The sequence below is a fragment of the Siphateles boraxobius genome, unplaced genomic scaffold (assembly GCF_051911475.1).
Source record: "Siphateles boraxobius isolate OS27281-9 unplaced genomic scaffold, OSU_SipBor_1 7, whole genome shotgun sequence".
NCBI classification, from domain to species: Eukaryota; Metazoa; Chordata; class Actinopteri; order Cypriniformes; family Leuciscidae; genus Siphateles; species Siphateles boraxobius.
Genome location: NW_027509197.1, coordinates 14,738,766 through 14,753,279, shown reverse-complemented (window position 1 = coordinate 14,753,279; position 14,514 = coordinate 14,738,766). Strand labels below are relative to the sequence as shown.

The 14,514-nt window shown below is 46.2% G+C and overlaps 1 protein-coding gene across 3 annotated transcripts in view; it reads right to left on the bottom strand.

Annotated features, from left to right (window-relative positions):
• Positions 1 to 14,514, bottom strand: part of thsd7ba (thrombospondin, type I, domain containing 7Ba) — a 300,618-nt gene that overhangs the window by 92,400 nt on the left and 193,704 nt on the right. For all 3 annotated transcript variants that reach the window (XM_077216170.1, XM_077216171.1, XM_077216172.1), the window contains 2 exons: positions 13,974 to 14,106; positions 10,744 to 10,847 (listed from right to left, as the gene is read on the bottom strand). In XM_077216170.1, the coding sequence (XP_077072285.1) occupies positions 10,744 to 10,847; positions 13,974 to 14,106 (237 nt within the window). The remainder of the gene's footprint in view (positions 1 to 10,743; positions 10,848 to 13,973; positions 14,107 to 14,514) is intronic.

Sequence of the window (14,514 nt, the reverse complement as noted above, 5' to 3'; positions counted from 1 at the left end):
ATAGCAACGGCCCGTTCCACTGGCGGGATACGCGTGTATCCCTTAGCTGCCCCGCCATCAAGGGTGGTGAGGGAGGAGGATCCACCGAGACGGTTTCTGGCAGTAAAAGGTGCCGTCCACGTCCCTGTGAGCTCCTCATGCACCTCCGGGAAGAAAGGCACTGGGGTGGGTTGCTGAGAACCAGCGCGCGCCACCCCGAGATACCAATCGTCCAACCTCGAGGGCTCGGGACACGGTGGAGGGTTCCACACGAGCCCGATCCTGTTGGCGGCCCGGGAAAGCATGGCCATCATCTCCGGGTCCGACTCGGGCACCGCTGGCACACCTGAAGGAGGCAGCGGCTCCGAGCCGTCGTCCGCGGATAGGTCTGACCCACCCTCCGATGCAGCGATCGACATCTGGTCGTCGCAGGGAGCGCCGAACGAAACGACCGGTACACATCTCGAGGACGGTCCAGAACGTTCCATTGGCAGCTCAACTGGTTGCGGAGCATGAGAGGAGTGAGGGTTCCTAGGGGGTTGGTTCCCCGAAGGAAGCGCGCTCACTGTAATCCTCAGGTCACCCGTGTCACTGCCCGAAGCAACCCGCGAAGGGGGGTTGGAACGAGGTGCAGGCACGGGGACTCCGCCCCTTTGCAGGAACGTGAGTCTCGACCTCAGCTCCGAGATGGTCATCTTCCCACAATGGGTACATGACTCATCCACGAACGCTGCCTGTGCGTGTTCGAGGCCCAGACACACAAGGCAGCGATCGTGACCATCCCGCGACCCCAGGTAACGACCGCATCCAGAAACACACAGATAGAATGTCATCTTGAAAAAGACGCAAACTATCTGTGTAAGCTCTTTTAGAGACTGCTCTCCTTGGTGCTGAAGCAAGCAGGGGAACGGTCACAGCGAACACAGACAGGAATGTGCACCTGTCTGTGCGCGATTCTCTCTCGCTGGTCTTACCAGCCGTAAAAACGGCCGTTGAGCGCTTTAATCGCGCACCTTACCAGTCGTAAAAACGGCCGTTGAGCGCTTTAACCGCGCACCTTACCAGCCGTGAAAACAGCTTTTTTGTTTGCTCAGTTTTAAAACAACAAACAAAGAAGAGAGAGAGAGAAGAGAAAAAGACCGCTCGCGCTGTTGTGCCGTCACGCCCGCACCAAAGTGGAGAGATCCAGAAGAGGCTTGCTTTCAAATTCACTCTGTTCAGCATACGAAGTGCTTGGCTCCGAAGCAAAAAGCTAGTGTGCAATCGCACCAGCTGCTCGTTTATACCCGCGCTAACGAGGGCGCGCAGCTGATGCAAATGATTGCACGCCAATGTGTATTGGCTTGTTTTAGTTTCACTCGAAGTAGATTGGCCTCTCTAGCGAGATTCCTATTGGTCAGTCATGACCTACGTTGTAGTGACTGACCGATAGGGAACCCAATTTCCACTGTAATGTAAAAACAATATAAAGACAGTATATTTTAAATAATTGTTTAATAGCATCTTTTTATGAATGAAGGTCAGTATCACTGATATTAATATAGCTACTGATGTCTCTATGAAAAGGATCCCCCCAGCCCCAAATTTGAAACATTTATTAGGCTTCAAAAATATAACAACTTTTAATTTAAGTGAACTTTAAACAATCCTCACATAAACCCATAATAAATGTCATATTTACCTGTGCGCTTCCTGTCTAACAGGTACGAAATATACAGAAATTGAATAAGGTTATCATATAGTCTGCACTGCATAAATTATATATTAAATATAGAATAATTCTTATTAAAGCTACAAACGTTCTTTAGACAAGATCAGTGAGTAATTTGCTCTGTTCCCCTTTGTTCTTTGGTTAACTTTACTGAGAGACAGAATTGGCTACTGTCCCTTTAAGATCTGTCGCTGATGACAGGATCTTACGCATTTAATTTTCTCATTTACTCTTGACGTTAATTTAAGATTTTATTTAACTCGTTTAAGACTGTTCTTGTGAGGATGCAATTGACAAAACGGACATTTTGGCATAAATGTGTGTTATTATTCAAGCGCGAAAGAGAACTTGATTCTGGCGTGCTGTCTGTTAATGTCCTGACGCACACGACGCACACGACGCACAGACATCGCGCCAGAATCCAGTTCTCTTTCACGCTTGAATAAGCGCGATACCTGCTCATTACAACTTCCAGTGAGCTATTTTTAGAGTGTGGACTATGGTGTGGACGCGACGTTCCTGGACGCAGACGCGCACATCGGTACAGGCTATCTCCTGCTCCTCCGTGGCGATGACGGTGTGCGGTTAAAAAAATCATAACAAACGAACTTGAAAGTGGGGGGGGACACAAATGGGATTTTGAAAAGTGGGGGGGACATGTCCCCATACGAAATTACGCCCGTGCCCATGTACATACTATGTACTTATTATAGTAATTACAATAACTGGGTAATAACTGGGTAATAACTAGGTACTAACCTGAACCTACCCCTAAACCTACCCTTAACCCATGTACTTACCTTATATTACCCACTACTTTCTAGGTAAGTACACTGTAAGTACTGTACTGTAAAATGAATCTTTTCCAAAATGTTCTAGCCAATGGTGATACTATTGCCAAGGTGTGCGTAGAGGGTTGCAGTTTGTAAATATATTTAAGCTATAGATGCAGTCAGTACAACGATACACAATGTACAATGACCAAATGTACAAATATGTACGAGTAAATCAAAAACAAAAACGAATGAACACTATTGAGATCAGGCCAGACTACCAATGAGAGTGCAGACAGTGGCACTCACATGATCACCAACAGACGCAGTCAATCATCTCTCAATCTTCTCACATCTCTAACTCTCACTGAAAATGACTAACTCTTTTTCTGCGATTCTGTCTGAGGAAGCACAATATGTTTGAGGTTTGCGTTAGTCTTGCAGAGGTGTCAGTCTTTCTGGTTCATTTAGTGTAATTTACTGCATTGCCTTCTAGCCCTGTTATTTATTGTGGAGGATGCTGATAGAGCAAGTGTTCTCAAAAACAGCAGGAACTCTGCGGCTGGCTCATTTGCATCTGTGTGGCGGAGAGCGTCTGTGCGCCTGTCTCAAGCCACCACTCCACCTGAGTAGGCTGAGAATAATCAAATTACATCAGCCGGGGATGCTTGCCTAAAATACAACAATAAATCATCCGTGTACATAAACAACCTGCGTAATTTTTAATCACTAGACTAAGGTAAAACAACAAGAGCTTATTGCTGTTGTGGTGGCGGTACTCACTGTTAGTTCTTGTGGAATAAAAAGCAGGAATGAATTGGTGAACATTTGTAAATTAGCCAAGATTTGTTGTTTACTTTAATTCATGCCCTCATGCAGTGAGATCCAAGGGGAGGTCAACCCTGTCAAGTGCTTGTTTAAATAAACCATGAAATTGAATCTGCACACAGGCAAGTGCTCTCTGCAGTCCATCTTCATGTAATCCGTATCCTAACCTTGCCAGGGGGGCACACATACTATACGTACTAGTGCCTATTTGAATCTTCCATTGCAGGATAACATTTACACAGACTTGTGATTTTTAATGAATGGCCTCATTAATTTTAATGAATGCACTCAATATCTGGAATAATACTGACCTTTGACTCGGCACAAAAATGTCAGCTTTCTTCCATTGTACCAATATGATATTCTGATAAACTGGGGAAGGTCAGTAAAATGTCACACTACATTGTGTCTAAAAGTAATAACTTCTGGATACAATCATTTATTTTAATTTGATCTCAACAAATTCAAGGTTTCCATGGAACATATGTTTGAAAGTTACTAAAGCTATTTGAAAAATCCATTTATTAGTCAAATTATTTTGATAGGCTTCCCATTTTGAGTTTTCATACTCTTTTATGTTAGCACTTTATAATAACTACAATACATCATTATCAACTATTGCTTAACATGTAAATTAAAATAGCAATACACATATTTTCCACAAAAAAAAAAAAAATTCTACTTTTGTGAAAGGACATGGAACTAATGTTCCCTTTCAGTCGAGAACGTCAGACGTAGTCGACGGTCGACTGAATTGGGATCTCGCTAGAGAGCCTGTCTTCTTCGAGTACTATTGAACGAGCCAATGTAATTGGCGTGCGTGATTCGCATCACACACTCCGCCCCCGCGGCGCGGGTATAAATACGGAAGTGGATGCACGCACTAGTTGCCTTTCGCTTCGGAGCCGATCGTTTGATGTCTCTGAGAGTGCTGTTGTCTACAACGAGCGAGTGTGTCGGTGTTCTTCAGGAAGACTCTCCCAGTGCTGGTGTTCTACAGCGCGAGTGCAGCGGTGATCGCGAGCTTTGAGCTCTCAACTGCTGTTTTAACAGCAACAAATTTCTAAATGTGTGTTGATGGCTGGATAGAGGGCGGAAAAGTGAGTGCTTCACTGTTTCAGTTCTCTGTTCAGTGTTGCCGCGGTCATTCCCCTGTGTGCTCCGGCACTGGTGACGGTCCTATTTTCTGAAAGAGCAACACGGGTGCGTTTGCGTCTTTTTCAAGATGTCATTCCGCCCGTGCGTTTCTGGGTGCGGTCGTTCCCTGTCTCTCTCTGATGGTCACAACTGTTGTGTCACGTGTTTGGCTTACAGCACGCTGAGACAGCTTTTGTGGACAGCTCATGTTTTCACTGTGGGAACATGACTGTCGCAGTGTTGAGGGCGAGACTCGCCTTCGTTCGCGGAGAGCGAGTCCCCATTACCATGCCCCACCCTCGGGTGCTGTGTGGGATGGGTGACCGGAGGATAGTGTTGGATGTCCCGCCCGGTAACCATTCCCTGTGGGCTCCTCACTCCTCCCTTCCACTGCAACCACTGGAGCCTCCTGTGTTGTCTGCTGGTCCATCTGTAATGGGTGGGCCAGCGGTTTCACTCGGGGCTCCCCTGGAGGACAGGACGCCGATTGCAGCATCGGAGGGTGAGCTGACTTCTAGAGATGATGACTCGGCTGCATTGTCTCCCTCCGGGAGTTCAATGTTGCCCGAGCCGGATCCAGAATTATCAGCTATGCTGAAACGGGCCGCCGAGGCTGCCGGGCTCGAGTGGAACCTCCACCGTGTCCCGTTCAGTCTCGGTTGGAATCTGGAGTTTGGTATCTTGGGGCGGACCGCGCTGGTTCTCAGCTCGCCGCCCCAGTGCCTTTCTTTCCCGAAATGCATGGAGAGCTTATCAGGTGGTGAACAGCATCTTTCTCTGCCAGAAACTGCCTGAATAGCTTTTCCCCCTCATTACCCTTGATGGAGGAACGGTGAAGGGTTGCGAGGTGTCCCTCCATTGGAGCGGTCTGTCGACACAGGTGCACCTGTGCCGCTGCCTTTTGGGGGGATCCTCGTCTCCCCCCTAAGGCCTGTGAGTTTCGTCTGTTCCGACGGGCAGAGCTTACAAAGCCTGTGGGCAAGCCCCTTCCTCTTGCGTGCCATGGCGTTGCTGCAGGCTAGGGCACCCATGGCATGCACGAGGGTAATCCAGACCGTGCGCTCATAGGTGAGCACCGCACTGCATCCGACCTCACCCTCCGGGGTACGGGTGTCGTAGCGTGTGTGATCGGTCTGGCGATGTCCACCTTGGTGGTCCAGTAGCGCCTTCTTTGGCTCAGCCTGGTTGGTATGGCGGATGCGGACAAGGTTCGGTTCCTGGTCTCCCCAATTTCCCAGGTTGGGCTGGTCGGCGACGCGGTGGAGAACTGCATCAAACAGTTCTCTGCCGCTCAAGCGCAGACGGAGGTCATCCGGCACATCCTGCCCCGGTGGCCAGCTGCTGCCTCCACCCGCCGCCGGTGGCAGCTCCTCCGCCTGCTCGTCGCCGTGGCCGTTCTCCGGCCGCCGCTCCTGCTGGCCCTCCGCAGCAGCCTCCACCCAGGCCTCAGCATGGAGCCGGCCGTAGTAGAGACGCCCAGCCCGACTCCAGGCGCTGCCAAGCCAGGTGGCAAGCGACAGCGAAAGCATTCTGGAGCGGGCCGCCCAGGAATGGATGAGATGCTCTTGGAGTGGCACGATCACTCCCTCCCCCCGGGTGAGGGCCGGGTGGAGCCTTTGTTTGTGTGTGTGTCTGTTCCGCCGCTGGCTCCCTAAAAAAAAAAAAAAAAAAAAGCGGAGCAAGCGGTACCCACACTTCAAAGAGAGAGCAATTTCATCTGTTCCTGGGTCCCAAGAGGGCCAGTCTGGCGGGTGTGACCCTGTATAGCCTTACACCCCTCAGCTCCCCCTTGGTCGCCAGCAGGCAGCTTGGTGCGTTCGAGGACCCGGTCATCCGCCTTCTCACGCGCCCCCTGCCGCTTGTGGAGACAGGTAAGTGTTGCACAGCACACTAACACCACTCTCTCTACTTTGCTGCCCCACCTCAGGCTCGGCTACCCCGCTCAAGTCAGTGATAGTCATCACATTAGGTGTTGAGCAGACGTGCTCCTGAAAATTCAGTGATATTCATCACACCGAGTGTTGAGCAGTGCTCCTGACTTGTGCGTGCTTATCTTATCCTGCTGGCGAAGGATTTGATATAGCCGTTCCTCCAGCCGGTACGAAGGCCAGTTGTAAACTCGTTCTTCGTGCTACTAGGGGGTGGGTCGTGACCATCTTGGCCCAAGATTGGTCTGCAGCTTTGACCTGAAAGACATGTGCTTCAGATCTCTACCTCCCGCACCGCAGGCCATCCTGTGTGTTGCGTCTAAGGGTGGAGTATCAGTACAGTGTCCTTCCCCTCGAGTGCTCCAGAGCCCGTTGGGTCGTCAGGTCAACTGGAAGAGAGTAGTCTCGCCCACGGGCTGAGTATCTCTTTCTTAGTTTTGGAGAGGTACTCGGTCCAACATGTCTCTCCAATGAGAATGTGTTCAGCTGGTGTTGAAGTGAGAAAGGGTCCCACTGAAAGAACTTTCAGAGGCTCCTGGGGTATATGGTAGTCGCAGCCTTTGGCTTCCTCCATATGTGACCGCTTCAGCGCTAGCTTCACGATCGAGTCCCGAGGTGACCGTGGCAGAGCAGCTCACCCTGTGTGACTATAGTTCATCCCGGTCTGCTGCCAAACCCTCTTCAACAGTGGGGCCATGTACAAAGGGCGTGTTTTAACGGGGGCCTGGGCGACCCCCGACTACACGGGCATTCGTGCCTCGAGTTGTTAGACATTGCGACCGTTGCGCAAGCTTCCCCTGCATGTCACAAACTCACCCGTCACCCCCTCCTTGGAGTCAGACGCTTCTGAGGGCGCCTTGTTCCACTCCTCACGCTTACTCAATCGTGCCGCCATCGAGCCTCACGACAGTTATAGCCAGGGCAAGTGGAGACTCCATCCCCAGGGTCCGGCTGGGTCATGACCATTCCGGGGCCGCTCAGTTGCCCCCCCGGTTTTATTTTTCCGCCAGTGTTTGGGTAAACCGAGCGGACTACCCTTGGACAAACACTGGGTCTCAGCTGCCCCAGGGGCCCGCAGAAATGCGTTTAACCCCAGTGAGCCTTCTAAAAGTGACTGCGACTCATGGTCGCCTTGCGCCTGCAAGTCAGTGAAATCATCACTCTTCATGTTGAGCAGAATTGCTCCTGAAACTCAGTGAAGTTCATCGCACTCAGGTGTTGAGCAGCAATGCTCCTGTAGCTCTGTGAGTTCATCACAGGTAGCTCAGTGAATTCGTCACACGCAGTGCTGAGCAGAAATGCTCCTGGTGCTCAGTGAAGTTCTTCGCACTCAAGTGTTGAGCAGAAATGCTCCTGCAGCTCAGTGAGTTTATCACACTCAGGTGTTGAGCAGTAATGCTCCTGAAGCTCAGTGAACTTGTCACACTCAAGTGCTGAGCAGAAATGCTCCTGTCGTTCAGTGAAGTTCTTCGCACTCAAGTGTTGAGCAGAAATGCTCCTGAAGCTCGGTGAGTTTATCACACTCAGGTGTTGAGCAGGAATGCTCCTGAAGCTCAGTGAACTTGTCACACCCAAGTGCTGAGCAGAAAATGCTCCTGAAGCCCAGTGATCTTCACATGTTGTGTTGAGCAATGCTCCTGTCTTTTGCGCCCGTCGCTTGCACCTACGTGCCAAGTCAGGAGAGGAACAGGTCTTCATAGTTGCCCCTTATTGGCCCAACTAGACCTGGTTCCCTTCAACAGCCTTCCTGACTTCCCCTGAAAACTCTTTCGGGGACGGGGCACGATGGCACACGCGTTCTTCCCCCGGAGATTCCGGGCGGTCTTACATCTGAACGCGGAGGTTCAGGTGGCTATCACAAGAACATGTGATAGTTACCATCACTTCTGCGAGCACCCCCTAGAATTGGGTAGCGTGCTTACGCCTTTAGAAGTGGAACCTAGTCGTTGAGTGCGTCTTCTCTCCAGAGGAGATCCTGAAAGCTTTCGATCACTTCAGTGCTCTCTTTCCTGCAAAATGGGTTGCAGTAGGCTGTTTTCCTTCACCCTCAAAATGATGTTGCCTCGGTGTTTAAACGACGCTCATCGTGTTGCAGAAGTATGCAGAAGCACGTTCTGATCGTCAGGTTCCTGAGGAGCAAGGTCTTGTAAATCCTTGTGTCCCTCTTTATCCTCTTGGGCCTTGTCCCTGGTGCGACTGCACTGCAGAGACCGCCCCTGAGCCACTGCAGGCAGTGAGTTAAAAATTCTGTTATATCAGTTCTCCTGCTCGCGTGGTCTCTACTAGAGGGTAGGGACTTGCTCGCTTTCGGTCAACGTATTGTGCCTGGAGTCTGGGCCGGCTAACTCTCACAAGCTGAGACCCCGGCTCAGATTGTGCCCAAGGTTCCTACCTCTCCCGTAATAGGAGCAGGTGGTGAGCCTGCAAGCGCTGCCCTGGAGGAGGCAGATCCAGCCCTGGCTTCTCTGTCCGTTCGCTTGGACGTGTACAGAATGCAAGTCATAGACCTCAGACCAGCTCTTCAAATATCTGTTGGAATTCAGCAGAGAGGGAAGGCTGTTTCCATGCAAAGTTGCACTTAGTGCTTGCCTTCATTTCGGCAAAGGTCCGAGATGCAACATGTCCACTTAGGTGTTGAGCTCCTCTATGATGAGTGTAAAGTGCTCCGCCTGGGCGTTGACGATATGCTTTGCTAAAACAGATTCTAGAGTTGGGGGCTGGACGAAACCTAGTTGAACCGCTGCCTCCCGTGGGCTCCCTTCTCATGAAGCCAGTTTCACCGTGAGCCCGGTTCAAGTGTCGGCTTGCTGCGCCATTTCCCTCCTATGGACTGGATACGTGCGCCTTTCTACTCCAGTTGAGTTCCCTTAAAATTGAACCCTGTTGAGTTCCTCCACACCCCTCCGACGTCGGACGTGCGGAACGTCTGGTGTTAGGCCTACCACTCGTAAGCAGTGTGGAACCTGTGTTAGGCTGGGTCCATATGTTGCGGTCCCTTCGGTGACCCCATATGTGTATTCTTCCACGATACGGCTCCCTGCGGTGAGCCCGTGTCTTCCCTCGGCAGAGTCTCTCTGCCGTCACTGTCCGGTGTGTCTCCCCCCGTCTTAGGCTGGAGCCACCCCAGTGACATTCCATATGTTAGACTGCCCGGTTTCCGCCCAGTTCATATGTGTATTCTCCACATTACCTCCCTCTGGGTTGGATGTGGCTTCCGCAGCGTCCCTTCCTTCCAACGTACGGGGAACGCTTTCCCAGTGGTCCTGTAGGAACAGCAGTGACTTCCCTGGCCTAAGCCCTGTCCTTCCCCGCCTTAAGTTTGCGGGGGCATCAGGAGGCTTTGGTTTAGGCACTGGAAGGTGGCAGCGTTAGTGGCGTGTTCAATGGGTGATCCCAATTCAGTCGACCGTCGACTACGTCTGACGTTCTCGACTGAAAGGGAACGTCCTGGTTGCGTATGCAACCCACCGTTCCCTGAAGGAGGGAACGGAGGACGTAGTCCCCTTGCCACTACCGCTGGACCACCGCTGACCCCGGGTTACTCTCGGCTCCTCAGCGAAAAGCAACTAGTGCGTGCATCCACTTCCGTATTTATACCCGCGCCGCGGGGGCGGAGTGTGTGATGCGAATCACGCACGCCAATTACATTGGCTCGTTCAATAGTACTCGAAGAAGACAGGCTCTCTAGCGAGATCCCAATTCAGTCGACCGTCGACTACGTCCTCCGTTCCCTCCTTCAGGGAACGGTGGGTTGCATACGCAACCAGGACGACATGTGTAGCATTCTATTTAATGCACTTATTTTCATCAACAACTAATAAATTAGTGCTTTGAGAGCTAATATATATATATGGACTTTAAAATAAAATATTATTTGAATAGGTTTCAATATTTCTGAAAAAAATAACAAACAAAAAAATTTCACACATTCGTCCTATAATATACTTCCTCAGAAACTGTACTATACTCAGAATAATATCGATAATTTGCACATTTGCACTAACATGTCAGAATATGTTGATAGTTCTACACAGAATTTGTTTATATTACCAACATCACACGCACAGAACAGCTCTGTAAATCACAAAGTTTGGGTATGTTTTTTTTTAAAGCATCTCTGCCCCAAAGGCAGACTGTTCCTCTTACATTGTCTCTGATGTTTGACAGCTTTCACTTCCATTCTGTCATAATCACACCGGGAGTTGCGGCATGCTGCATAAACACTTCACACACTGTACAGCGCCAATGAACAAAGCAGAGCTCAAAGCAATGAACACATTCATATATGTGCACAGCGATGCATATAGCTCAAAGGCAGAGCAACAACAGGTGGCTATGTAGCATACCATGACAATTGACTCTTTTACATGAAACAAACTTCTCTTACCTCTCATCTCTAATCCTTTACCACACGATTCACTCGCTCCCGTCATTCCCTGCTGGACAGAATCTGGGACCAGAGTACATGGATGCCATCTGTGTGCCTTCCATCTGAAAAAGAGATCAAGATTTGTAGTGATGGTTTGATATTGGGAAAAAGTCACATTTTTAGTCTAAGATATGCATATACTATAAATATACTATAGGTATTATTGAGGTAATAAAAGGCATATAATACCAGAAATGACCTGGAAATCACAAATACGTACACATGTAAGCAGACCTTCCAGTGTAAACCCAATGCATATCAATAGAAGTCTTACACTTACGATACTTAAATCAGTATTAACCAGCATGATACTGTCACAGTGTTTTCATGATATATGGAATTAATGAATTGCCTTTGTATTCAGGGGGCATTTACAGGAAAATTTGTTTAGTTTAGCCTTGCAAATGAGAAAAAATGGTGAGCCTTAAATAAATCCTATAAACCAGTGGTAATGATGTGCTGCATTAAACAAATGACTTTGTTTCAGCATACTAAACAGTTTCTTGACAATAGTTTTAATTACAAAGGATTTCAATGGCAGATGCTGACATCTGCAGATCAGAGTGGTCATTGGTTAATATGAAGTAATACATTCACAAGTGCAAATATTCCATGCAAGTTCTCAACTGTCCACTTTACTGAAATATTATAAGATATACCGGTACTAGTGTTGTAGTCCCGAGACCATTTTTGAAGGACATGATCTTGTCTCGTTCTCAGACTTTGAGAACTCAAGGAGGATTTTATTTTAGATCTGCGGTATCTGGATCTGGATATCATCAAATTGCCAGTGCATTATGTCACAACCCTATGGTTTGTATTTTGTTATTACTCTGTTGTTTTATGAGTCTCTCTGTATGTCTGTCTAGGAACGTCATCTCATTGGTTCCTGCAGGGTGATTGATGCTCTATCCTGATTGGTGCAGAGTGTTTTAAAAGACACGTCATAATTTCCTCTACAGACAGAGTGGGTTTTGTGTTTGAGCAGACAGAGAGCTTGTGATTTGAGACTGTTAAGAGTATTTGAGTGTTTTGAGACTGTGAGTACTCATTCAGATACAAACAGTTCACAAATCAAACAATATCCCCCTTGGTATATTTGACCCTTTGCCTGTTTACTGACACTGATTTGGACTGCCCTTTTCAGTTTGTTTGCCTGATTGTAAATATATTGTAAATATTGATTTTTGGGAAAGCAGGGAGCTTGACGCCAATCTTTTTTTATTGTAAACTCTTTGAACTCTGTTTTTGGTTAGGGAGTAAGGTTTACAGATTGTATTCTCATTTTCTTTTCTTTTGGTTTAGGGTTTAGGAAAGAGGTTTAAAGACAAGGTTGTTTTTGTTTGTTATTTTGGCTTGGTCATCTCCTGAACCATAAGTCCCAAATAAAGAAATTAAATAACTTTTTGTTTGAAATCCTTGCAAATCTCTGACTCTTTCATGTTGCCCCTTCCCCCTAGACGGTGTGTAACAATTATCTGATTTATTTGTTAACATCATTAATATGATTGGATTTAAAACTTGCTGCTCCAAATGCAATCAATAACTTATTTCTGTTTTTGTTTTGTTTTGTTATTTGTAACAAAAAAATTAAGTGAAATAAATGTATTGTTACTGTTGTGCCAGGTCACAAATTAATACAAATGGGCACAAAATTTAATTTATGATTGCAAAAAACTACTTGTATGAGAGCTTATAACATAAGATATAATTCAGCAGTATCTCAATTGATTTTATTTTTAAAACATTAATCTCAACATTATTTATGTAGATTGTACCAATTCAGACACAACTCCTGTGCCAACTCAGCAGTGGAAAGATGAATTTTGTTGTTATTGATTTACTTTGACAGGTAGTGTTTTATTATTATTCAAATTGTAGTTATTGATTAAATATCAGACGTTTCTCAGGCAGTATATGTGGATCTTTTAGATGAATTTAAGAAGACTCTTGGTCTTGACTCAGTTTCACCCTGCCTTGGTTTTGTCTTGGTATCAACCCCTCAAAGTTTTGGTTTTGTCATGGTTTTGACTTGATCTCTGTTTAGATGGTCTTGACTACAACACTACGCCTCTCATGAGATGATTTAATTTTTATTTCAAATACATACTTTTCATTTCAATTAAATTCCCATTTCATTTAGAATCTTCTGAACTATTTTCATTCTTAACATGAATGATGAGTGAACATTAGTGGATGTGATGGAGTGGAGTATGCTCACCTAAGCTACATTTATTTGATCACAAATACAGTAAACACAGTAATATTGTGAAATACAATTTTAAAGGTCTGTTTTCTATTTGAATATTTTGTAAAATGTAATTAATTCCTGTGATGGTAAAGTTAAAATAAAGTGGTACATTTCCAGCCTCATTACTCCAGTCTCCAGTGTCACATGATCCTTCAGAAATCAGTCTAATATGTTGAATTGATGCTCAAGAAAGATGTATAATTATCAACATGTTTGATAATCATACATGATCAACATATAATTATCAGTTTTATGAAACCTGTGATGAATAGAACGTCTATTTTACCTACATTGAATGTATCCTTGCCATATCAAATTATTCATTTCTTTCAGGATTTTTTTTCCTGACCTCAAACATAGTGTATGTGAGTGGAGCCTCATTCAAGAAACCTTGTGGCCTTATCTTATGACAAGTGCTTTTTCAGGCATTCAGAAGCATTAGCTGATGTTTATTTGCATGGTGTAAAAGCCTGAAAGAGTCATACAGATTATCCCTTTTGAAATGTTTGTATAAAACATGTTTTTTTATGGGTGAGTTTATAGAAACAAAATGCTGTCTGATATAGCTATGATTGCATTAACAAATCAACATACTTCTATTTGTGAATAAACCTTCCAGAATAGCAATTTCAGAAGTTATTACAACTGCTCAATCGCATTCACATTTATTCATGAGCTGGAGAAACTTGCAAATAGCTTGGCATTTACTTGCTCAGTAAATTACAGCTACAACGTGTGACTTGCGTATTTTGTGGAAAGTATTGTGTTTACAAAACAGCGTATAATACATTTATGTATTTCATGCATGTGATTCTGAACAGCTGTGTGGATTTGCAAACGTTTTTTTGACTCCACAAAAGTGAAATAAAACAGGCTGGCATTGTATGAGACAAGCTGATTAATTTGTAAACCACAAGTGTGACTGCAGTTTATTCACCTGTAAGTAGGACAAACCAGAAGCGCCTCACATTCTCTCTCCTCATATAAAGTATCTGGACACTCTTGACCCCCATTGGCCGCCCGCTGGATGATGATCCTGTATCGTGACTGTGAGGGCACGGTGCTGTTCACTGCACAGTTCACACAGAAAGAAAACATTACTTTCACTCATCTTTTACATTATTAGTATTCTGACAGCGATTACCGCAGCAGGAACAATTCAAAGAGCTCTTTAGATAAGAGGTAATGATATGATTCTCTGGTGGAGTTCACTGTATGGATCCTAAGCTGATGTAACGACTTCATTTAGCAGACGATGTAAGGCTCATTACGCATTGCTAATTACTAAAAGACTGATAATAGCACAATTAAGAGGGCCATCTCATTAACAGAAGACCCAACAGGGTAAAGCACACTATTTACAGAGGAGATATCAGTTATTTAAAACCTTTCTTCAAATGTTACCATTTGATTCAATCATCATAAATGCATGTTTACTGGTTTCTTTAGTGGAAGTAATTGTCAATTAATAGTCTCAT